At 39.8% G+C, this 24,976-nt stretch overlaps 1 protein-coding gene across 3 annotated transcripts in view; it reads left to right on the forward strand.

The window, feature by feature from the left end:
• The first annotated feature begins 304 nt into the window (after positions 1–304).
• The window catches only part of arfgef3 (ARFGEF family member 3), a 191,655-nt gene continuing 166,983 nt past the window's right edge, over positions 305–24,976 (forward strand). For all 3 annotated transcript variants that reach the window (XM_039738234.1, XM_039738235.1, XM_039738236.1), the window contains exons 1-2: positions 305–1,001; positions 4,343–4,394. In XM_039738234.1, coding sequence (XP_039594168.1) covers positions 917–1,001; positions 4,343–4,394 — 137 coding nt within the window. In that variant the 5' untranslated portion in view covers positions 305–916. The remainder of the gene's footprint in view (positions 1,002–4,342; positions 4,395–24,976) is intronic.

The raw sequence follows: 24,976 nt of genomic DNA on the forward strand, positions 1-24,976 counted from the left end.
AGCAACAGTGGCGCTCAAACATAAAGAATGTTGGCAGTCACCTTCAGTTCAACCTCTGGTGGTCGTCCTGAGTGTCAACTGGATGATAACATGCATACAACACCATAAGATCACACCCACCCTACCCAGTTTGGGGTGGGTTAGGGCTGATTTCACCCTACAGCATTTTTAGTCGACCATTGAGAAACACGTGTACCAAGTTTCATGAAAATCACTCCAGCTGTTCGGACGTGATGCTGGAACATAAATACATACATACATTGACTTTTATTTATATAGATACTTGATATAGTGGATTCAGGGAGGACCGGGTCGGGCAGTTTGGAAGTGGGGGTCCCAAGAAGGAGGTTCGAAAATAAATAAATAAAAATAAAATACATACTTTTATATTCTTATTAAATCGAACAATGATGAGAAACATTTTCCGAATCCAGGTCTGTAAGGTGCTACTTTTATATTATTTCTCAACTCTGATTTTGTGTGGTGTAAATCGACGAGGTCACTTGCCTGCGGTTTAATTCCAATCCTCGGTCTTGAATTCCATCTCCGTACTTTCCAAGTGGCTCGCTGCTCCGCCAGGAATGAGGGAAATGGACTGTCTGTGAGCAAAGAATTTTTCGGGAGGACCCCTGATGTTTCTACCTGTCTGTCTGCCCGGGCAGGGCTTCGTGACAGGGCTTCTTCGGCTGTCTGCTGTCTCGTGACGTACTTGAGCCCCGCAGTTTGCAGGGAAGCCCCCTTTGGCTCGACTGACGAGCTCCTCCTCCTCCTTCTTCTTCCCCATCGCCGGCCTTTGCAATGAATCATCATTAGAGAGGATGCTGCGTGTTTAGTCGCGCTGCCCCTTCGCAACTGTTGCCAAAAGGGAGGGAGGTTTTATTTATTTTTATTTTAAGAAAATCACCACATCTTCAGAATGGAGGAGCTTCTGAAAAAGCTGCATAAGGACGCGTCTGGAAACAAATACAAAGCCATTCGGGATGCGTGCGCTTCAGCGACAGGTATGCAAACCCTCCGCTGCCACCGGCACCTGCTCTCACAGTCGTGCGCTGCGAACGACCAACACCTGTGCCGGGGTTTACTGGCATGTCGCAAAAAAAAATCGTCTTTGTGAAACTTTGTGCAATTTTAGCTGTACGGACTGGAGAATCGTGAATTCTTCTTGCATATTAGAAGCATTGGAATCGTTTATATATGCGGTCAGTGTTAGGGTCTGGTTTGTTTATTCTACTACGCAGTCTTTAACATCTGCCATTAACAGTCGATTGTTGGACTTACCGTTGTAGAGATTTGGTTCGATGTCTGCGATCATTCCATTTAACTTTGTATCGTACCTTTCATAGCAGAGCTTGATTTGTTTAAAAACCCACGCTCGTCTCTATGAAGACATTCAGGTGGCCACTTTTGGGTCTGGGGAGCATTTGGCATCGCCTAGCGATTAGCGAATTAACTGTCGCCCGTTCGCCTACTGTTTATTTTCAACGGCGCAAGTCAGCAGCAGTCAGTCAGTCAAATATTCTAGTATACGTGCGCCGGAGTTGGGGACCGGCTGTGTTCAAACATTGTTTTGTTTTTAGTAATTTAAAGGCGCATGTCTGAATAATATTAAGAAAGGACTAATAGAAAACCAGTTTCTCATTAAATTTAATTTAGCCCTTTTCAAGGTGAGCATTTTGACGCCTCGGCCTTATGTTCTCCGTCTTATTTTCTCCTTGTAGAACCTGTTACTGTATGTTTAGATATCGATTTATGTGGCAGTTTACAATGAAACTGTGTTTCTGTTTACTTACTAGATTCAGTTTTATTGTTATTGCAATTGTTTACCAAAAGTGACTACAAAATTTACTGTCAAATAAATTAGTGAGTTGAATTTGTCAAGAATTGAATAGCAAATGTTCAGTTAGCTAAAGCTATGATTATTACTTGTTTTTTTTTAAAGATTAGTCCACACCCTGGATTTAAGCAGGTAAACACTATGTGTGTGTGAGATGAGAGAGTGTATGTGTATATAATATGCATACATGTTTTATTTGGGTGTCTTAGTAAAGTATATGCAGAGAACACCATTGTAAGTACATAAAATAAACCCAGTTAGATTAGAATGTGGGAAATCGCTTGCTTCATGCACTTGATTTGGTTTTGTGATAGCAAACTGATCATCCAGTTGTTTTTTTGTTTTTTTTTTAATAGTAGTTTATTCTCATCAAGAACATGAGTGGCTACTTTTAGTCCCTCCACTAGAGATGAAATGTGACTCTATCTACAGCATAAATAGTGATCAGATCTGGCACGGAGCTTTTACTATTGATTTCTTCTGCTCAGGTTGACAGTTTTACAAATCAAGAAGGAAGAAACCTCAGGAGGCATTAATTGCAGAAAGATTGTGATTATTGCATGGAGAAGTCAGAATTAAAATGCATCTGTGTGTGTATGTGTTTGTTCAATGGCATTTTCACTCCAGCAGAGCTTATTGTATAGCTCGTCCCACTGAGGCTTGACTTTAGATCTATCTATCTATCTATCTATCTATCTATCTATCTATCTATCTATCTATCTATCTATCTATCTATCTATCTTAGCATCATTATCATTTGTTTGCTGTAGTGGAAGGCAGGGTTGGACTGACTTCCTAATCATAATGGTTGGTTCGTTGCCTGGCCAAAAAGACCATATACAGTAATCAACTTCCTCTTTGGAATGGCTAGTGTTCCCTTTCCTGGGTGAAATAACAAAATGGATGGACTGGGGCATCTGTCTGGGCTGTATACTACTCCCCCACTGTCCTAGATGACAGCATTCCTTTGTTGGATCAACTATGTGCACACCCACAGGATGATCTGGGAATTGTAGTGCCATGGGTATCAGTGGGAGGGATTCCGAGACTGGATGTCCTTCTGCATTCCATTTGAAGTGGGAAATCATAATTTTCGACTTCCTAATCAGAATTTTCAACGGGAACTCCCCCATTAGTTGGATTTCCAACACTGAAATTCGGGGCTGTTCTGTCAAGGTCGAGTTTGTCCAGCTTGTAATAAGACATCAGTCCAAAATGGCAATAAATACACCTCAATTTGTGTTGTCAGCTGCAGTATTATGCAGTTTATTAGCACTTCTGTCTATTTGTATCTCATTAAATTGGTCATACACACAGTACTGTCCAAAGTCTGTCTATGGACATGTTGTTTCAGTTTTTGGATGCACAAAATACAGCATAATGCGTTGTTATCACCTGCTATTTTTTCCAATGGAGCAGAACAAAGGTTTTGCTGGACACGTCCATATTGATTTTGTGAATGATTTCCTGAAATGCATTCAACTCGGGGGTGACATCATTCCCAGCTCTAACATTCGATTCCCAAGATAAATAGAATGTGGGATTATTCTGAGGGGACTCCAGTTGATGTGCTTCCTTGAGGAGTCAATGTGGGTAAAGGAGGTACACAACACTTGCCTGGGGAGAGCACAAGAGAAAGGAAAAGATAGAAAAGTAATATTGTATTGTTGATTGTGTACGAAGCATGTGCAAGGAGTTTGTGATAAAATAAAATGGCCATTTGAACTCAGGACTGTCGTTAGTGTTATTGTGGCTACGGTTTGGTGTTCTGAGACCTCCCCGGCAGGTGAAACTGTCTATCTACCTATTCTGTTTAGTGCTTTTCATTCTTAAGATCTTATTATGATATTCTTTGTTTTGTGGCTCGTTTGTACGTTTTTGATGTCATTTTCTTGTACCCAATTAAGGTTGTGCAAACTGAAAGTCAAGTATTGTAGTTTTGCAATTTTATATTTTCTATGTTGTAATTCTGAGTTTTCTAATTTTATTTCGTAACATTTCTAATGCCATTTCAGTTTGATTTTTGGGTGCCGACATTTTGTGAATTTGTCGTTACTTTGAGGCTTCTTGGAGTGATGTTCTTGGTGGTCATGATGTCGATGTTATGATGCGATGTGTTAAAAAGTCACTGATTAACGTCATTTTTCCATCCAAGATTGCAGATAATATGAACCTTCTAAAAATATGAATGTTGTTTTTGTCCTAAGCTTTTCACTTTTGACTTAACAATCTTGTTTTTCTAATATTTTTATTCTTTTAGTTCTCACAATTACAACGCTAGTTTTGTTTCTTTTTTTTATTTATAATTTTACTGATTTTTATTGTAATCACACAACATTCCATACAAATAGATTAATTTTTACAAAAATAGGATTGAAAACAAATCAACCCCTACTTTGTTTCTTGACTATGTCTCATCTTCTGGTCATTTTCTTTCTTTCACATAGTTTTGCTTGCATAATATTCATACTCTCTATTCATAATTCATGTGTTCATTTTCTCCCACAGAGTCACTTGATGCACAGAGTGGATCAGTGAAAATTCTGCCATATCAGCTAAGGTAAGATGAAAAAACAAAGAACACCAGCTGTTGCTATCTCTTGTATTTTTACCTTCGTGTCTTGATGCTCCAACGGTCATCTCAGTTTTGTTTTCAGATACGTATTAAGATGTGTAATATTCCTCTAAAGTCATTGTCTGTCATGTGACTTGCGTAGTCTTTACTGGTTGAGTTTAGACCATTTGTAAACTGTGTTCTGTCCATCAGAAAGATGTTAGAAGTTATGTTTATTAGAAGTTAAAGGTGAGAGTTATATCTGTGGAGCGTCATGGCAGCACCGCTACCTCAAATCTTTACCAAACAATTCATCCTGCTCTCCATCTCCTAACCTATTCCGGTTTTGAGATTATTGTTAATAATCTTTGTGAAGTGGGCATTAGGCTTTACCAGTACTTCTGCCAGTCTTTCTCTCCTTTCCTCTGCTTTTGTATTCTGGTCTTGCCTTCATTATACATTTGCACAAAGTGGTTAGCAGTCAACAAGAGACATTGCTAAGTCCTGGGGTTTTTCACATCTCAGTCTTATAGCACCTTCAAGAGTAAACCCCACATTAAAGCACTATAGGTTTATAGGGTCATTAGTGTCCCTCTTTTCTTGCACATGCTAAACAGCTTGCTCATGGACCTGCTTTCTGACACCATGATTAGTGAGTATAGCTACCTTACCTCTGTTTATTGGCATATTCTTTTTGTTTTGTTTTCCTGGTGTAACCACAATGGGGTGCCACTGAGACCCAAACCGTAGATGCAGTGTCGCCCAACACAAATCCAGATTCAAATAAAAGGTTTTTATTTTCAACCAACACTTTTTCTAATTGAGCACCAGCCAAAGTACACAGATATAATCATAAATTATCTCCTTCCAGCATCAGTTGAGTGTCGCCTGCTGGCTCCTGACTCATAAAGTGAGGGAATCTGACCCAGGGAAGTTGCTTCCAGTGTCATGCCAGGTCATCTGGAGAACTTCTGGGTCCTGTGGAAAAAAAGACAGTCCTCACCTGGCAGCACCCTCTGGTGGTACCCAAAGTCCCAGACAGGGCTGCTTTTCCGAACTCAAAATTCCCATGCCACCTTGCAGGTGTCCTAATCGGGTCCAGCCTTGAGCAACACTGCCACCTGTTGACTGGGGGAATGAACTGCTCATGGTGTGCCCATTTTGTCAAGTCCATCCATTATGATCCGTCCTTCCTCCATGGCACCTACACTGGAAATGTCTAAATTACTAACCTTGTTTTACATGTTCATCCTGCAATACTTACCGCTGCAGTCCTTCAAAAGGTCTGGCTACCTAAAAGATTCAACGCTAAACCTATGAAATAACTTTGCAATAGTTGATGCCAAGAGCTCTCTGTTTCACCCACTGTAAGGGTTGATCCTTTGAATATCTTAGCAAAGGTCAGGAGATCTCCTCCTGTCACGATCACAGTACACTGCCTGGTCCCAGATTGCTACATTTGAAAGGATTTTGAAAGGATATACCTAAATTGGCATGGTTACCCTCAAAAGGATTGCACTGAATACTCTAACCGAGGCCAGGAGCCTGCTTCTGCCTGGACGCCTATACCCTTCAGCTCCCTGGCACTAAATCTAAGATGATTTATCCTGGACAAGCATATCTTGTTCTTTTAACAGTCATGACCTGGATTAGGATCCTACAGAACCTGGATAAGTATCTCAAGTACCTCCTGACCCTCAGGTGGTTATCAGTGTCAGCAAACAACAAGGTAGATTCATTGCAATAATACCCAAACTTTTTCAAGTCTAAAGTTGTTTATTTGGAGAGAAACCTGGCATATCAAATGCTAGAAGTTAACACAGACAAAAACATATACCCTGAATGATTCAAATCAATGTCCATTGGTAAAATTAAAAGAGATATCTGTGTAAACTGAGGGTCCTTTGTTCTTATGTGGCAGCATAGAAAGCATTTGATATGGGCATCAAACTAAAAGAAGAGGGAGTTCAGGGTATGGTATGTAAATGGGGACAGAATTGACTCAGGAAGCAGAGTGTAATGGTGTGAGGAACCTCATCAGAATTCGCTAATGTTAAGCGTTGAGTCCAGCAGAGTTCAGTGGCAGGGCTTCTGCTATTTCTAATATATATAAATAATTTGGATAGGAATATAAGTAACAAGCTGGTTAAGTTTGCAGATGATACCTAGCTAGGTGGATTGGCAGATAATCAAGAATCTGTTCAATCATTACAGCATACAGATGGGGAGATTTATGGCTGATACAATTTAATGAAAGTAAATGTAAAATACTGTCATATGTCAGCCTGGATAATAATTTACTCTACTTTCAACAAAAAAGATAACAGTGTTATGTCGTTCATTTCCTAGGAACATCTGAGTACTGGGGTGTTTTCCGAACAAAGATTTTTAGTGAAGCAGTATTTAGTTGTATGAAATTAAATCAAATGTGAAAAACTGACTGTGCTAAAATTTGGGTACCCTTGTAATTGTGCCGATTCAAATGCATGTAACTGCTCAATACTGATTACTTGCAACACCAAATTGGTTGGATTAGCTCATTAAGCCTTGAACTTCATAGACAGGTGTGTCCAATCATGAGAAAAGGTATTTAAAGTGGTCAATTGCAAGTTGTGCTTCCCTTTGACTCTGAAGAGTGACAGCATGGGATCCTCAAAGCAACTCTCAAAAGATCTGAAAACAAAGATTATTCAGTATCATGGTTTAGGGGAATGCTACAAAAAGCTATCACAGAGGTTTAAACTGTCAGTTTCAACTGTAAGGAATGGAATCAGGAAATGGAAGGCCACAGGCACAGTTGCTGTTAAACCCAGCAGGTCTAGCAGGCCAAGAAAAATACAAGAGTGGCATATGTGCAGGATTGTAAGAATGGTTACAGACAACCCACAGATCACCTCCAAAGACCTGCAAGAACATCTTGCTGCAGATGGTGTATCTGTACATCGTTCTAGAATTCAGCGGAATTTGCACAAAGAACATCTGTATGACAGGGTGATGAGAAAGAAGCTCTTTCTGCACTCCTGCCACAGACAGAGTCACTTGTTGTATGCAAATCCTCATTTAGACAAACCAGATTAATTTTGGAACAAAGTGCTTTGGACCGATGAGACAAAAATTAGTTATTTGGTTATAACAAAAGGAGCTTTGCAAGGCAGAACAACACCGCATTCCAAGATAAACACCTGCTACCTACTGTCAAATTTGGTGAAGGTTCCATCATGCTGTGGTGCTGTGTGGCTTGTTCAGGGACTGGGGCCCTTGTTAAAGTCTAGGGTCTGATGAATTCAACCCAATATCAACAAATTCTTCAGGATAATGTTCAAGCATCACTCACAAAGTTGAAGTTATGCAGGGGTTAGATATTCCAACAAGACGATGACCCAAAACACAGTTCGAAATCTACAAGACGATGACCCAAAACACAGTTCGAAATCTACAAAGGCGTTCATGCAGAGGGAGAAGTACAATGTTCTGGAATGGCCGTCACATTCCCCTGACTTGAATATCATCAAAAATCTATGGGATGATTTGAAGCACGCTGTCCATGCTCAGCAGCCATCAAATTTAACTGAACTGGAGAGATTTTGTATGGAAGAATGGTGAAAAATACCTCCATCCTGAATCCAGACACTCATCAAAGGCTATAGGAGGCGTCTAGAGGTTATTATATTTGTAAAAGGAGGCCCAAGTACTGATGTCATATCTCTGTTGGGGTGCCCAAATTTATGCACCTCTCTAAATTTGTTATGATACATATTGCATATTTTCTGTTAATCCAATAAACTTAATGTCACTGCTGAAATATTACTGTTTCCATAAGGCATATCATATATTAAAAGGAAGTTGCTACTTTAAAAAGTAGCTTTTTAACAAAAAATCCAAAGAATTAAGAGGGGTTCCCAAACTTTTTCATATGACTGTATTACACGTTGAAAGAAAAATGTTAAGTTTGAATAGACAATGGGAGGCCTAAAAATCGAACATTTGCTTTATTAGAAGGATTTAGGAGTCATAGTGGACTCTACGCTATCAAATGCAAGACAGTGTTTAGATGACTTAAAAAGGTTAGCGGAATGTCAGGGTATATCGCGCCTTGATGTGTGGAGTACAAGTTCAAGGAGTTTCTGCTCAAGCTTTATAGCACACTGGTGAGGTCTCATCTGGAGTCCTGTGTGCAGTTTTGGTCTCCAGGCTACTAAAAGGACATAGCAGCACTGGAAAAAGTCCAGAGAAGAGCGACTAGGCTGATTCAGGAATACAGGGGACGAGCTGTGAAGAAAAATTTAAAGAGCTGAGCCTTTATAATTTAAGCAAAAGGAGTTTAAGAGGACATAGAACTAAAGAGCTTAAAATTATGAAGGGAATTAGTGCAGTGGATCAAGACTGTGACTTTAAAATGAGTTCCTCAAAAACACGGGGACACAGTTGGAAACTTGTTAAGGGTAAATTTCGTATACACATTAGGAAGTTTTTCCATCCATTTTCCAACCTTCACATATAAAACACAGACACATGGAATAAATAACCAAGTAGTTTGATGACTTGATGCTTTTTCTTTTTTTTTTTAATTAATGGGATAGGACTGGCAAGCTTTGTTGGGCTGAATGGCCTGTTCTCATCCATATTGTTCTAATGTTCTAAATGTAGACATTCTAATAGTAATAACAGCTTAGTAATATTTGTTTTTACTTTGCATATCTCCCAGCATTCTTCTTCTATTTGCATGTATCCCAGCATTCTTTGTCTCTTGAAAGCCAAGTTGTCTTTCCCATGAATCATTGGCTTGTGTTTAAACCTTCTGTCCAAAAGACACCAGCCTGTCAAGTTTGTTTAAATGCACCATCAAAAGTTCTGTTAGCATTCCCAGTTTATTCACTTAAAACCTGCATTTTATTAATAATCCTATAATAATCCTAATACAAAAAGTGAAAAATTTTAATTGTAAAAAGCACTATTTTTTTCACCCCAACACACTAGCCTTTATAAGTGTTGCCCAATCTTGAACAGCCCTGTATCAAGAAAAGAAAAGTAGTAAAAAAAAAAATTCTGACATCAAATTTAAAACATGAAGTAGAGAAATGAAGTCAAAGAGCTTAAGGATTGCTAACTGGGACAAACTTTCCAAGAGAACTCACTATGCAGAGTTGAGGTTCTTATCCATTATTTTCGATAGAAAGGAGATGGCAGCACTGACCTTTGAACCCATTAGAGACATCAGGCATCATGTTCATGCAGTTAATTTCCTTGGAAATTTCAAAAACAACCACTGAAACTGATGACTCCTTGGAAAACAAAATGGCATCAAAAAATGGCACAAATTAATTTCAAGATAATTAAATAAATTGAATTCGCAAGTCATTGCAAAACTGAAATAATTGGTGTTAAAAAATGAAATAAATGAATAATAGCAAAAACCTCATAACACTTTGGAAATAAAATCAACTCTTAACATCCAGAGTCGCCACCTGGTATGTTAACTTCAAGGATATGGAGGACCAGTGAAGAAGAGTTCTAAAGTCAGTGTTACCTGAGATGGCCTGAGGTTGCTTTTTTATTTCACTTCATTTGAATCAGTTGGGTAAATTTGATTTATACAACTGATCTGCAAGAAGGCTATGGTAAAATAATTTTTTTCTGTAAAGTGCATTGTGATTGAGTTTAAGGGTGTGTAATAATTCATATTACTGACTTGTTACTAGAATGTGCGCTGATGTAACAAACCTATTAAACCTCAAAAGTGATGAATACGACGCAAGACTCTGTTTTCATTCCATTTTAAGAGGGTCAATGCTGCATATTTGTGCTGAAAAACTTTTTTTTTTTGGTTTTTATTCTGTTTATATTGATTTCATGTTGACACAGAGTGTGGTAAAAACCCATAAGTGATTCACTCTCTGCGTACAGAAAGCTCTAAATCTCATGCTGTATAGCGTATTTATAGCCTAATAGTTTGACACAACATGACTTGTCTGGTTCAGCTTGAAAACACTGCAAATGGTCATATGCAAAGGGAACAAGCTTTTAGGGTCCAGTAGGATTTTTTTGCCCATGATGGCTGACTTGTGAGCTGATTTAGACTTTCAAAGCCCATTCTGGTAGAACTATGTGCCAAGTTGGCCCCAGCATTAGAACGACAGACTGACTTAAATCAGGCAACACCTTTTTATTATCCAGGTTTTAACAATGGTTAGCTTTCTGCCAACAGGCACCTATCAGAGGGAAATGGTCAGCATTCTCAGGAATATCTCTGCCAAGCTTCAGCTCCATCATGCCTGCTATCCTAGATGGCATAAATGACTGGTGATGGGGTATTTTCAGTTTTCATATGGTTTGGTTGTACAGGCCTTTTTTAAAAAAAAAATAAAATAAATAAAAAAAATTGCCAAAGTGTCCAGGTTTCCTAAAGTAAATGGGGCAATTTGAAGGACGCTCATATTGCAATAAGTGCACGTAGTGAGAATGACGCTGTTTTTGTTAACCATAAGTGGTGACATTCCATTATTGCACAAGTCGTCTGTGATGCCAGCATGAGACTGACAAACATTATGGCTCGGCGGCCTGGATCAAACTGTGATTCATTTATTTTGAGGCAAAGTAGCGTTGATTGGATGACTTGCTAAAGATACTATATGTGATGGCAGCCTAGTTGGTAAGGTAACTGGCTGGCTCAGTTTTTTGTTTGGCCTATCCTACTCATTGTAAGAGCGATCGTGTCATTACATGTGCCAGGTGAGAGTGGCTACCCACTCATATTGATATTTTTCCTTTCCCCAACCCACAGATAACAGAGCACACCATAGATCTCCTTTCATGAAATGCAGGGTTGGAATTGTCAGGTGGGTGGTTGCTTTACCAGCCAGTGAAGGTCTGCAGTATTGTGATTACATACGTACGAGGTTTATTAGTATACAGTGATCCCTCGCTATATCGCACTTCGACTTTTGCGGCTTCACTCCATCGCGGAGTTTAAATGTAAGCATATCTAAATATATATCATGGATTTTTCGCTGGTTCACGGATTTCTGCGGACAATGTGTCTTTTAATTTATGGTACATGCTTCCTCATTTTGTTTGCCCAGTTGATTTCATACAAGGGACGCTATTGGCGGATGGCTTAGAAGCTACCCAATCAGAGCATGTATTACATATTAAATAAGCCTCCTCAATGATATACGATGTGCTTCCCGCACGGTGCTTGATTGTTTGCTTTTCTCTGTCTCTCTCATTCTCTCTGCCTGACGGAGGGGGTGTGAGCACAGTGGCTGTTTGCCTAGAGGATACGGACGCTCCTCTACAAAATGCCGCTTTGTCGCGCTGCTTCGCCATATTTAAAAGCACGTATTGATTTTTTGATTGTTTGCTTTTCTCTCGCTCTCTCTCTCTGACATTCTCTGTGCCTGACACGCATTCTTTGAAGAGGAAGATATGTTTGCATTCTTTTAATTGTGAGAAAGAACTGTCATCTCTGTCTTGTAATGGAGCACAGTTTAAACTTTTTACTAAAGGGTGTTATTTCATGTCTAGAGGGCTCTAATAATGTTAACAATGTGGGAGAGTTTATAAGGGCTTAAAATATATAAAAATAACCATACAAACATATGGTTTCTACTTCGCGGATTTTCACCTATCGCGGGGGGGTTCTGGAACGCAACCCCCGCGATCGAGGAGGGATTACTGTAGTCCATATATGGCTTTTCTGGGTGGCAGTTGGGCAGAGTTTGAGGCACATTCACATATGCACATTTATAAGGTAACTGTGATTTATTAAAGCAAATGGCAAATTACATAGAAATATGCATGCGCCAGGCTTTTATAAATAAGATTTTATTTTGACATACACATTTTTCTGTAGTTTTCAGCATACACATATTTTCATACACAAATCAATGCAGAGTTTTATAAATTAGACCTCCAGTCACTCCTAAGCTGAAATGCCATTAAGTAATTCAGACTCAAAATTGCAAACATACAGCATTATTATAAATGGCAAACTAGTAAACAACAAAAAATAAATAATAAAAATAAAGAGAAATCGTTATCTTTACATTTAAAATCAGACCAGACAGCAGCATTACAGACAAACAGACATTTATAACCTTTGAAGTATGTTGAAAAAGAAGAGAGATTAATAAAGACTAAATTTTTACTGTGCGAATATTCCATCACCTATAAGAGGTTTACAACTTGCCTTTTTGATTTTTACTGTGTTAAATTACAAATATATATGAATATACTTTATCACCATACAATATCTATCTATCTATCTATCTATCTATCTATCTATCTATCTATCTATCTATCTATCTATCTATCTATCTATCTATCTATCTATCCCACAATGCCTGTGCTGTATATACAAATAGTTTGTATCATTTCTGTCCTCTTGAACAGCTTCACTGTAGCTTGAGCAACATTCTCCCAACTCCTCCCCCATTCCTGCTTCTCATTTGGGATGCACTGGATTGCTGTTCCCCATAGACATTTTATCTCATTCGTTTCACAGAGACAACCAATCACAAATGCAGAGGATGTTTGTTTTCAGATCTTTGCTAAAATCAGATCGGCTGAGGTGCAGTCCTTGTCATAAGGGTCTCCGAAGTGTGACCACACCAAGTTTGTAGAAATTGATTGAGAGAGAAACTACCTTGCAAAAGAATAAGCTGGAAAGTGCTGACCGAGTTCCCGGCGGTATGATGAATCTTCACACGCTGGGCCCACTAGCTGTGTAGATAAGGGTTTAGCATTGTGCTCCCTTGACATATGCGCTCGCTGGGATGTTAAATTACATTGGATAGAGGCAGCACTGCAGCATAGCTGTGAAAATAGTTCATGTAGCACAGCAGACTTAAAAATAAATAAATAAGTTTATTGGAAAAAAAAAATCTTTATGTAACAGGATTTTTTAACCTCTGTAAAATCTTGTTTGTGTGTGTGTTCATAATGTCTATGTGTGTGTATATTTGTGTATACATGAATGTATTGTACATATACTGTATGTGTGTTTCTGTATTTTATTTAAATATATATATATATACTGTACATACAGTGTATATGAAGAGCACAACATAATAGATTCATTTATTGATGTCTGAAAAGGAAATTCAGTTGCTTCAGCAGGAGCACAGAACATAAAAACATGTCCAAATCATTACAAATCAATGTGCAGTCTCAGATAATAAATAAGCTATTGTCTTCAGCACTAGTCAAATAAAGAAGCCATGAGAGGTATATAGAGAGTATTTATAGATGTGTATGTGGGTGAATATATATACAGTATATATTGTGAAGAACAAAACACAGAGAAAGCAGATTAAGGGTTGGGGTACTGTTCCCGCATAGTATATAGCACTCAGGCAGTGAAAACAGCACTGAGGTACCGGTCAGATGCACACAGATTGCACACGAGACAATGAATAGTTGACAGAGGGAGGTTGTATCTAGTTGGAACTGGAAGGAATACAGATGCAGAGGAAATGTGGATGACGTGAAAGGAGCATCGTAAACTGAGGACATCAGTGTGGGACCGGAAATGTCATAACGGGAGTTGGTGCGGAAGTGCGGAGGGCTTTGTTGTCAGTAGGTTGTCTTGTATATATTTCGGACTTTGGTGCTTCATTTTTTTTTGGAGAGAAAGGGAGAAAGGCATTAAAACGCTGCCCTGCACCCCCATCCCATGTCTTTTTGCACTCTTTTGGGCCAGTTGGCTGCCCCCCGATCATATGTGTGTGACATATATATAAAATATGTTGTGATAAATAAAGCAAATGAAACAGATTAAAGGTTGGGGAGCCTCCCTGCATACTGGTTGTAGGTTCCAGTAATTAGCAACAAGGTCAAAATAACAACCAAAACTTCAATAAATTTGATAAAAAACACTGGGGTCAGGAAGCTTTTATAGAGGGACAAATCAAAATAATGGATGTGACAAAGATGGAGGGAGCGGGAGATGACGTAAGAAGCGGTGGGATGGAACTGAAGTCATCAGGATGTGACTGGCAGTGTGGTGATTCCATGGGCCAGAACGTAGTGTTTTCTTCATGGTGCGGAAAGAGGTGGAGATCGGTACATTCGGTGAGGTATGGGTTTTTTATTCAGGCATCTTTCTGTAGATGAAAACGACAGAAGAGCACTAATACCATTATCCAGATCCCCATTTCTTGTAGTTTCACTAATTGCGTGTGTGTGACAATATGTGTATATATATATATATATATATATATATATATATATATATATATATATATATGTATATATATATATATATATATATATATGGTTGTTTGTGAATATATATCTGCAGACTTTCAGCTTTAATTCAGTGGGTTGAACAAAAAGATTGCATAAAAATGTGAGGCAACTAAAGCATTTTTTAACACAATCCCTTTATTTCAGGGCCTCAAAAGTAATTGGACAATTGACTCAAAGGCTATTTCATGGGCAGGTGTGTTCAAGTCCGTTGTGATGTCTTATCAATTAAGCAGATAAAAGGCCTGGAGTTGATTTGAGGTGTGGTGCTTGCATGTGGAAGATTTTGCTGTGAACAGACAACATGCGGTCAAAGGAGCTCTCCATGCAGGTGAAAGAAGCCATCCTTAAGCTGCGAAAACAGAAAAAACCCATCTGAGAAATTGCTACAATATTACGAGTGGCAAAATCTACAATTTGGTACATCCTGAGAAAGAAAGCAAGCACTGGTGAACTCAGCAACGCAAAAAGACCTGGGCGTCCACAGAAGACAACAGTGGTGGATGATCGCAGAATCATTTCCATGGTGAAGAGAAACCCTTCACAACAGCCAACCAAGTGAACAACACTCTCCAGGGGTGGCGTGATCGATATCCAAGTCTACCATAAAGAGAAGACTGCATGAAAGTAAATACAGAGGGTGCACTGCAAGGTGCAAGCCACTCATAAGCCTCAAGAATAGAAAGGCTAGATTGGACTTTGCTAAAGAACATCTAAAAAGTCCAGCACAGTTCTGGAAAAACATTCTTTGGACAGATGAAACCAAGATCAACCTCTACCAGAATGATGGCAAGAAAAAAAGTATGGAGAAAGTGTGGAACAGCTCATTATCCAAAGCATACCACATCATCTGTAAAACAGTGGAGGCAGTGTGATGGCTGCCAGTGGCACTGGGACACTAGTGTTTATTGATGATGTGACACAGGACAGAAGCAGCCGAATGAATTCTGAGGTGTTCAGAGACATACTGTCTGCTCAAATCCAGCTAAATGCAGTCAAATTGATTGGGTGGTGTTTCATGATACAGATGGACAATGACCCAAAACATACAGCCAAAGCAACCCAGGAGTTTATTAAAGCAAAGAAGTGGAAAATTCTTGAATGGCCAAGTCAGTCACCTGATCTTAACCCAATTGAGCAGGCATTTCACTTGTTGAAGACTAAACTTGGACAGAAAGGCCCACAAACAAACAGCAACTGAAAGCCGCTGCAGTAAAGGCCTGGCAGAGCATTAAAAGGAGGAAACCCAGCATCTGGTGATGTCCATGAGTTCAAGACTTCAGGCTGTCATTGCCAGCAAAGGGTTTTCAACCAAGTATTAGAAATGAACATTTTATTTCCACTTATTTAATTTGTCCAATTACTTTTGAATCCCTGAAATGAAGGGATTGTGTTAACAAAAATGTTTTAGTTGTCTCACATTTTTATGCAATCTTTTGTTCAACCCACTGAATTAAAGCTGAAAGTCTGCACTTCAACTGCATCTGAGTTGTTTCATTTAAAATTCATTGTGGTAATGTACAGAACCAAAATTAGAAAAAAAGTTGTCTCTGTCCAAATATTTATGGACCTAACTGTGTGTGTGTATGTATGTATATATATATATATATATATATATATATATATATATATATATATATATATATATATATATATTACACACACACTGTATATATGTACAGGCAGTCCCCGGGTTACGTACAAGATAGGGACTGTAGGTTTGTACTTAAGTTGAATTTGTATGTAAATCAGAACAGGTACATTATTTTAATAAATTTCTATTGTTGATCGACTGCAACCAAGTGCTCTGCCAATGAATGATGGAGTTTCACCTCTCTCTGACCTTTTTATTATTTATACTTTATTTTCAATGGTGATGGTTTTTCTCTTCTTTACCGTATCACCAGCACTTGCATCAGATTTGTGTTTCAGAGACATTCATGAAGGGTGAAGACAAAAGGTTAAGATGAGCTCTTCTGCACAGCACTGTCCACGTTATCACAGCAGGAAGGCACCAGACGTGAAAACGTCTGATGTACAGGGTGGTCCAGATTTAATTATGCAATTTTCATTACGCTATAACTTATTGTTTATTACATAGAAAATAGCCCGAAAAATTCCGGACCATCGAGAAGTGTGTGAACTGACAACATGAAGAATCATCTTCGTGCTGAACTGGAATCGTCCCTGCGTAAATCAAAGTCATCCAGACAATCTGGATCTGCATAATTAGATCTGGGCCACCCTATACTGACAAGAGACAACTTACTGCTATATGCGTAACAGTACAAGCAGACTTGCTATTGAGAATGAATGGGGGCAGCGAGGGGCGATTCACCAGCCCACTTCACAGTCACCTCCACTAAAGTATGCTACCTGCAATGTCCGCTGCACCACTGCCCCATTCAACATGCAGCCATCCGAAGCACACTAAAATTCTACCCCCCGCCACCACGTTCACCCTCAATGCCTCCATTTAGCCACAACCGGGTCACCGCTTGCAGCATTACCAGCCACCCACCTAGAATGAACAGGCAGCCGTGTGTGGTAGTCGGGCATTGAAACCACTTGCTGCTGGGAGCCACCCAAGGTGATGCTACACTGCGTGAGCAGCAAAATCGCCCCCTCCAGGCTCCGTCCAGCCACCGCTTGCAGCGTCCCCAGGCAGAAGATGATGGAGCGGCAGTTGCTGAGGCGCATGCGTTGCAGCTGCGGCCCCGTTCGTAGGTCGGATGTCCGTAACCTGGGGACTACCTCTAGTACCGACTTTGGATAAGCGGAAGAGGATGGGTGGATGGATAGCTATATATATATATATATATAGATAGATAGATATATATATACTGCTCAAAAGAATTAAAGGAACACTTTTTAATCAGAGTATAGCATAAAGTCAATGAAACTTATGGGATATTAATCTGGTCAGTTAAGTAGCAGAGGGGTTGTTAATCAGTTTCAGCTGCTGTGGTGTTAATGAAATTAACAACAGATGCACTAGAGGGGCAACAATGAGATGACCCCAAAACAGGAATGGTTTAACAGGTGGAGGCCACTGACATTTTTCCCTCCTCATCTTTTCTGACTGTTTCTTCACTAGTTTTGCATTTGGCTACAGTCAGTGTCACTACTGGTAGCATGAGGCGATACCTGGACCCTACAGAGGTTGCACAGGTAGTCCAACTTCTCCAGGATGGCACATCAATACGTGTCATTGCCAGAAGGTTTGCTGTGTCTCCCTGCACAGTCTCAAGGGCATGGAGGAGATTCTAGGAGACAAGCAGTTACTCTAGGAGAGCTGGAGAGGGCCATAGAAGGTCCATAACCCATCAGCAGGACCAGTATCTGCTCCTTTGGGCAAGGAGGAACAGGATGAGCACTGCCAGAGCCCTACAAAATGACCTCCAGCAGGCCACTGGTGTGAATGTCTCTGACCAAACAACCAGAAAGACTTCATGAGGGTGACCCAAGGGCCCCATGTCCTCTAATGGGCCCTGAGCTCACTGCCCAGCAGCATGCAGCTCGATTGGCATTGCCATAGAATACCAGAATTGGCAGATGCACCACTGGTGCCCTGTGCTTTTACAGATGAGAGCAGGTTCACCCTGAGCACGTGACAGAAGTGAAAGGGTCTGGAGAAGCCATGGAGAACATTATGCTGCCTGTAACATCATTCAGCATGAGCAGTTTGGTGGTGGGTTAATGATTGTCTGGGGAGGCATATCCATGGAGGGTCACACAGACCGCTACAGGCTTGACAAAGGCACCTTGGCTGCCATTAGGTATCAGGATGAAATCCTTGGACCCATTGTCAGACCCTATGCTGGTACAGTGGCTCCTGGTGCACGACAATTCCTGGCCTCATGTGGTGAGAGTATGCAGGCAGTTCCTGGAGGATGAAGGAATTGATACCATTGACTGGCCACCACACTTTCCTGACCTAAATCCAATAGAACACCTCTGGGACATTATGTTTTGGTCCATCCAATGCCACCAGGTTGCACCTCAGACTGTCCAGGAGCTCAGTGATGCCCTGGTCCAGATCTGGGAGGAGATCCCCACAACACCATCTGTCATCTCATTAGAAGCATGCACCAATGTTGTCAGGCATGTATACAAGAACACAGGGGCCATACAAAGTGCTGCGTACAATTTTGAGTTGCTGCAATTAAATTTTGGCAAAATGGACTAGCCTGCCACATAATTTTTTCACTCTGATTTTTGGGGCGTCTTTGAATTCAGGGCTCTGTAGGTTGATCATTTTCATTTCCATCAAGCGATGTGGCATCCTTTCGTTCCTAACACATTACCCAGTCTATATCAGTATAGATATCCAGGAGGATTTCTTTTTCCCATTGAGATCTGATGTGTTTTCAAAGTGTTCCTTTAATTTTTTGAGCAGTTTATATAGATATAGATATATATATATATATATATATATATATATATATATATATATATATATATATATATATATATATATATATATATATATATATATATATAGAGAGAGAGATATCTAGATATCTAGATATAAATATACACGGTGGGATGCAAAAGTTTGGGCAACCTTGTTAATAGACATTATTTTCCTGTATAAATCGTTGGTTGTTACAATAAAAAATGTCAGTTAAATATATCATATAGGAGACACACACAGTGATATTTGAGAAGTGAAATGAAGTTTATTGGATTTACAGAAAGTGTGCAATAATTGTTCAAACAAAATCAGGCAGGTGCATAAATTTGGAAACCACAAAAAAGAAATGAAATCAATATTTAGTAGATCCGCCTTTTGCAGAAATTACAGCCTCTAAACGCTTCCTGTAGGTTCCAATGAGAGTCTGGATTGTGGTTGAAGGTATTTTGGACCATTCCTCTTTACAAAACATCTCTAGTTCATTCAGGTTTGATAGCTTCTGAGCATGGACAGCTCTCTTTAACTCACACCACAGATTTTCAATTATATTCAGGTCTGGGGACTGAGATGGCCATTCCAGAACGTTGTACTTGTTCCTCTGCATGAATGCCTTAGTGGATTTTGAGCAGTGTTTGGTCGTTGTCTTGTTGAAAGATCCAGCCCGGCGCAGCTTCACCTTTGTCACTGATTCCTGGACATTGGTCTCCAGAATCTGCTGATACTGAGTGGAATCCATGCGTCCCTCAACTTTGACAAGATTCCCAGTCCCTACACTGGCCACACAGCCCCACAGCATGATGGAACCACCACCATATTTTACTGTAGGTAGCAGGTGTTTTTCTTGGAATGCTGTGTTCTTTTCCTCCATGCATAACGCCCTTGTTATGCCCAAATAACTCAATTTTAGTTTCATCAGTCCACAGCACCTTATTCCAAAATGAAGCTGGCTTGTCCAAATGTGCTTGAGCATACCTCAAGCGGCTCTGTTTGTGCTGTGGGCGGAGAAAAGGCTTCCTCTGCATCACTCTCGCATACAGCATCTATTTGTGTAAAGTCCGCCGAATGGTTGAACGATGCACAGTGACTCCATCTGCTGCAAGATGATGTTGTAGGTCTTTGGTGCTGGTCTGTGGGTTGACTCTGACTGTTCTCACCATTCGTCGCTTCTGTCTATCCGAAATCTTTCTTGGTCTGCCACTTCGAGCCTTAACTTGAACTGAGCCTGTGGTCTTCCATTTCCTCAATATGTTCCTAACTGTGGAAACAGACAGCTTAAATCTCTGGGACAGCTTTCTGTATCCTTCCCCTAAACCATGATGGTGAACAATCTTTGTCTTCAGGTCATTTGAGAGTTGTTTTGTTACCCCCATGTTGCTACTCTTCAGAGAAAATTAAAGGAGGAGGGGAAACTTACAATTGACCCCCTTAAATACTCTTTCTCATTATATGATTCACCTGTGTATGTAGGTCAGGGGTCACTGAGCTTACCAAGCCAATTTGAGTTCCAATAATTAGTTCTAAAAGTTTTGGAATCAATAAAATGACAACGGTGCCCAAATTTATACACCTGCCTGATTTTGTTTGAACAATTATTGCACACTTTCTGTAAATCTGTAGCGGGGCTACATAGTAGTAATAATGTTGTTTGTGTTCGTACCATGTGCGTCTTCTTTCCATCGTCCCGTTTACTTTTTGTGTGTGTCAGTGAATGCCGTCCCCGTAAAGGGGGACGAATGATGGAAGGAGATCGCAGCCCCAAACCTGGAAAACGGCGGTTTTCAATTAATCAATTACATTCATCACAGGACTATAAAAACAATCAAGAGAAGACAAGGAAAAAAGGGGAGAGAGAGAAGGAGACATTCATTTTACGACCACGAACCACTTGTACCTGCTGTATTCCACATCGCACATTTCCATCCAGTTTGTCTTTCATTACGCCGGACTCACTCCAACACCCTCATCATGAGAGACCCCGGGGTCGGATCATTTTCCACCATCACCGAGGATACACGGTGAGGCTGTTCCATTTTGTTCCGGGAATTATAAACACTCCATATATCGGTTAACCAGTCATCTGCATTCAGGACAATTGTTACTCGGACTCAAGTTCATGACCGTTCATGTCCGTGCTTCATTCATTCTTTTTTGATATTTCTGTTGTTTGTTATATGTTACAAGGGCAAGGGAGGGGTTGTTATATTCATATAGGGATTTGTCACGGTGTTGCTTTGGTGGAAGGATATGTATAATTTGTTTAGCTTGTCTGTTTCATTTAATACAATTTATCAGTTTATGTTTATATATCTGCTTTTCTTTTGTGCTTATTTACACAGTTGATTGTGGGGGAAAGGTTTAATTTGTTATTCGGATGTACCGATCCTGTGCAGGTGTTGTTATACGTGGTCTTCCACTGCGAGGATGATCAGCTGTCCTTCCTGTCTCCCTGTAGCGCTGTCTTGGGCGTCTCACAGTGCGAACATGGCAATTTATTGCCCTAGCCACATCAGCAGTCCTCATGCCTCCCTGCAGCATGCCTAATGCACGTTCACACAGATGAGCAGGGACCCTGGGCATCTTTCTTTGGGTGTTTTTCACAGTCGGTAGACAAGTCTCTTTAGTGTCCTGCGTTTTTAGAATTGTGACCTTAAATAGCTACTTTCTGTAAGCTGTTAAGGTCTTAACGACCATTCCACAGGTGCATGTTAATTAATTGATTATGGTTAATTGAACATGCATGGAAAACATTGTTTAAACCCTTTACAATGAAGATCTGTAAAGTTATTTGGATTTTTAAAACATTATTGTTGAAATACACAGTCCTGAAAAGGGACGTTTCTTTTTGCTGAGTATATATATATATATATATATATATACAGTGGTGTGAAAACTATTTGCCCCTTCCTGATTTCTTATTCTTTTGCATGTTTGTCACACAAAATGTTTCTGATCATCAAACACATTTAACCATTAGTCAAATATAACACAAGTAAACACAAAATACAGTTTTTAAATGGTGGTTTTTATTATTTAGGGAGAAAAAAAAATCCAAACCTACATGGCCCTGTGTGAAAAAGTAATTGCCCCCTGAACCTAATAACCCTAACCCTAACCCTTAGCAGCAATTAATGCAATCAAGCGTTTGCGATAACTTGCAATGAGTCTTTTACAGCGCTCTGGAGGAATTTTGGCCCACTCATCTTTGCAGAATTGTTGTAATTCAGCTTTATTTGAGGGTTTTCTAGCATGAACCGCCTTTTTAAGGTCATGCCATAGCATCTCAATTGGATTCAGGTCAGGACTTTGACTAGGCCACTCCAAAATCTTCATTTTGTTTTTCTTCAGCCATTCAGAGGTGGATTTGCTGGTGTGTTTTGGGTCATTGTCCTGTTGCAGCACCCAAGATCGCTTCAGCTTGAGTTGACGAACAGATGGCGGACATTCTCCTTCAGGATATTTTGGTAGACAGTAGAATTCATGGTTCCATCTATCACAGCAAGCCTTCCAGGTCCTGAAGCAGCAAAACAACCCCAGACCATCACACTACCACCACCATATTTTACTGTTGGTATGATGTTCTTTTCTGAAATGCTGTGTTCCTTTTACACCAGATGTAACGGAACATTTGCCTTCCAAAAAGTTCAACTTTTGTCTCATCAGTCCACAAGGTATTTTCCCAAAAGTCTTGGCAATCATTGAGATGTTTCTTAGCAAAATTGAGATGAGCCCTAATGTTCTTTTTACTTAACAGTGGTTTGCGTCTTGGAAATCTGCCATGCAGGCCGTTTTTGCCCAGTCTCTTTCTTATGGTGGAGTCGTGAACACTGACCTTAATTGAGGCAAGTGAGGCCTGCAGTTCTTTAGACGTTGTCCTGGGGTCTTTGTGACCTCTCGGATGAGTCGTCTCTGCGCTCTTGGGGTAATTTTGGTCGGCCGGCCACTCCTGGGAAGGTTCACCACTGTTCCATGTTTTTGCCATTTGTGGATAATGGCTCTCACTGTGGTTCGCTGGAGTCCCAAAGCTTTAGAAATGGCTTTATAACCTTTACCAGACTGATAGATCTCAATTACTTCTCTTCTCATTTGTTCCTGAATTTCTTTGGATCTTGGCATGATGTCTAGCTTTTGAGGTGCTTTTGGTCTACTTCTCTGTGTCAGGAAGCTCCTATTTAAGTAATTTCTTGATTGAAACAGGTGTGGCAGTAATCAGGCCTGGGGGTGGCTACGGAAATTGAACTCAGGTGTGGTACACCACAGTTAGGTTATTTTATAACAAGGGGCAATTACTTTTTCACACAGGGCCATGTAGGTTTGGATTTTTTTCTCCCTAAATAATAAAACCATCATTTAAAAACTGCATTTTGTGTTTACTTGTGTTATATTTGACTAATGGTTAAATGTGTTTGATGATCAGAAACATTTTGTGTGACAAACATGCAAAAGAATAAGAAATCAGGAAGGGGCAAATAGTTTTCACACCACTGTATATATATATATATATATATATATATATATATATATATATATATATATATAGATAGATAGATAGATATATAGATAGATAGATAGATAGATAGATAGATAGATAGATAGATAGATAGATAGATATATATATAGATAGATATATATATATATATATAATAGAGATATAGATATATATATATAGCTATCCATCAATCTATCCATCCATCCTCTTCCGCTTATCCGAAGTCGAGTCGCGGGTGTAACAACTTAAGCCGAGAGGCCCAGACTTCCCTCTCCCCGGCCACTTCTTCCAGCTCTTCCGGTAGAATCCCAAGGCGTTCCCAGGCCAGCCGGGAGACATAGTCCCTCCAGCATGTCCTGGGTCTTCCCCGGGGCCTCCTCCCGGTTGGAAGTGCCCGGAACACCTCACCAGGGAGGTGTCCAGGAGGCATCCTGATCAGATGCCCAAGCCACCTCATCTGACTCCTCTCGATGCAGAGGAGCAGCGGCTCTACTCTGAGCCCCTCCCAGATGACTGAGTTTCTCACCCTATATAGATCTAGATATATAGATATAGATATATAGATAAAGATATATACACACTACCAATCAGAGGTTTTAGAACACATCAGTGTTTCCAGTTTTTCTTCAAGTTTAATCAGTTGAACCACAATGAATGACCTAAATGGTGAAAAAGTAAGCAGTAAACTGCCAGAGGTTTAATCTTAAAGTTTAGGTTAGCAAAATGTGAAATTGTGAAATATCAGATTATTACAAATGGGCCATCTTCAGGAAACAACTAATAGGTTACAACTTACAGATGTTCTGTAGCAATTAAAATAAATTAAGCTTTGCTTGTTGAAGCAAACAATTTGCAAAGGTGTTCCAACTTCTGCTGATTACTTGAAAATCCTGTGTCTGTCTTGAAGCAGATTTGGAACAGACTGTGTTACTATACCCTCTGAAGTATGAGTTGGGCAATATTCCAGTGATAATGGCAAGAAAAGTGCAATTAACAAATGAAATGAGACAGAATATTATTATCCTTAGAAGAGCATGCCTTTTATTTATGTAAATTGAAAGAAAAAAAAGAAAAATCAAATGTGTCAATCAGTCCAGTGTTGTCCTACACAATCCAAATTCAGTTGGAAACTGGTAAAAGCTGTAATAGGAGATCTGGCAGAGCCAAAGTCACAAGCACAAAGAAGACAAGTTTCTGGGAATTACCAGCTTGCTTATATGGAAGTCTGTTGGTCATTCAGCCCACCACAATTCAGTCCCCACTGTTATTATTATTATTTATTTATAGAGTGATGTGTTTTTGCAGAACTTTATGTGTCTGTTCATTTTCTGAAACCACTTTTTCTAATGTGGCCAGACCAGCCAACAGCAATATGAACAGAAACTAATTCCAGACAGGCTGCCAGTCCATCAAACACATTCAGTATTTGCTCACTTAAAT

Source organism: Polypterus senegalus, chromosome 16, assembly GCF_016835505.1.
Source record: "Polypterus senegalus isolate Bchr_013 chromosome 16, ASM1683550v1, whole genome shotgun sequence".
Classification (NCBI taxonomy): Eukaryota; Metazoa; Chordata; class Cladistia; order Polypteriformes; family Polypteridae; genus Polypterus; species Polypterus senegalus.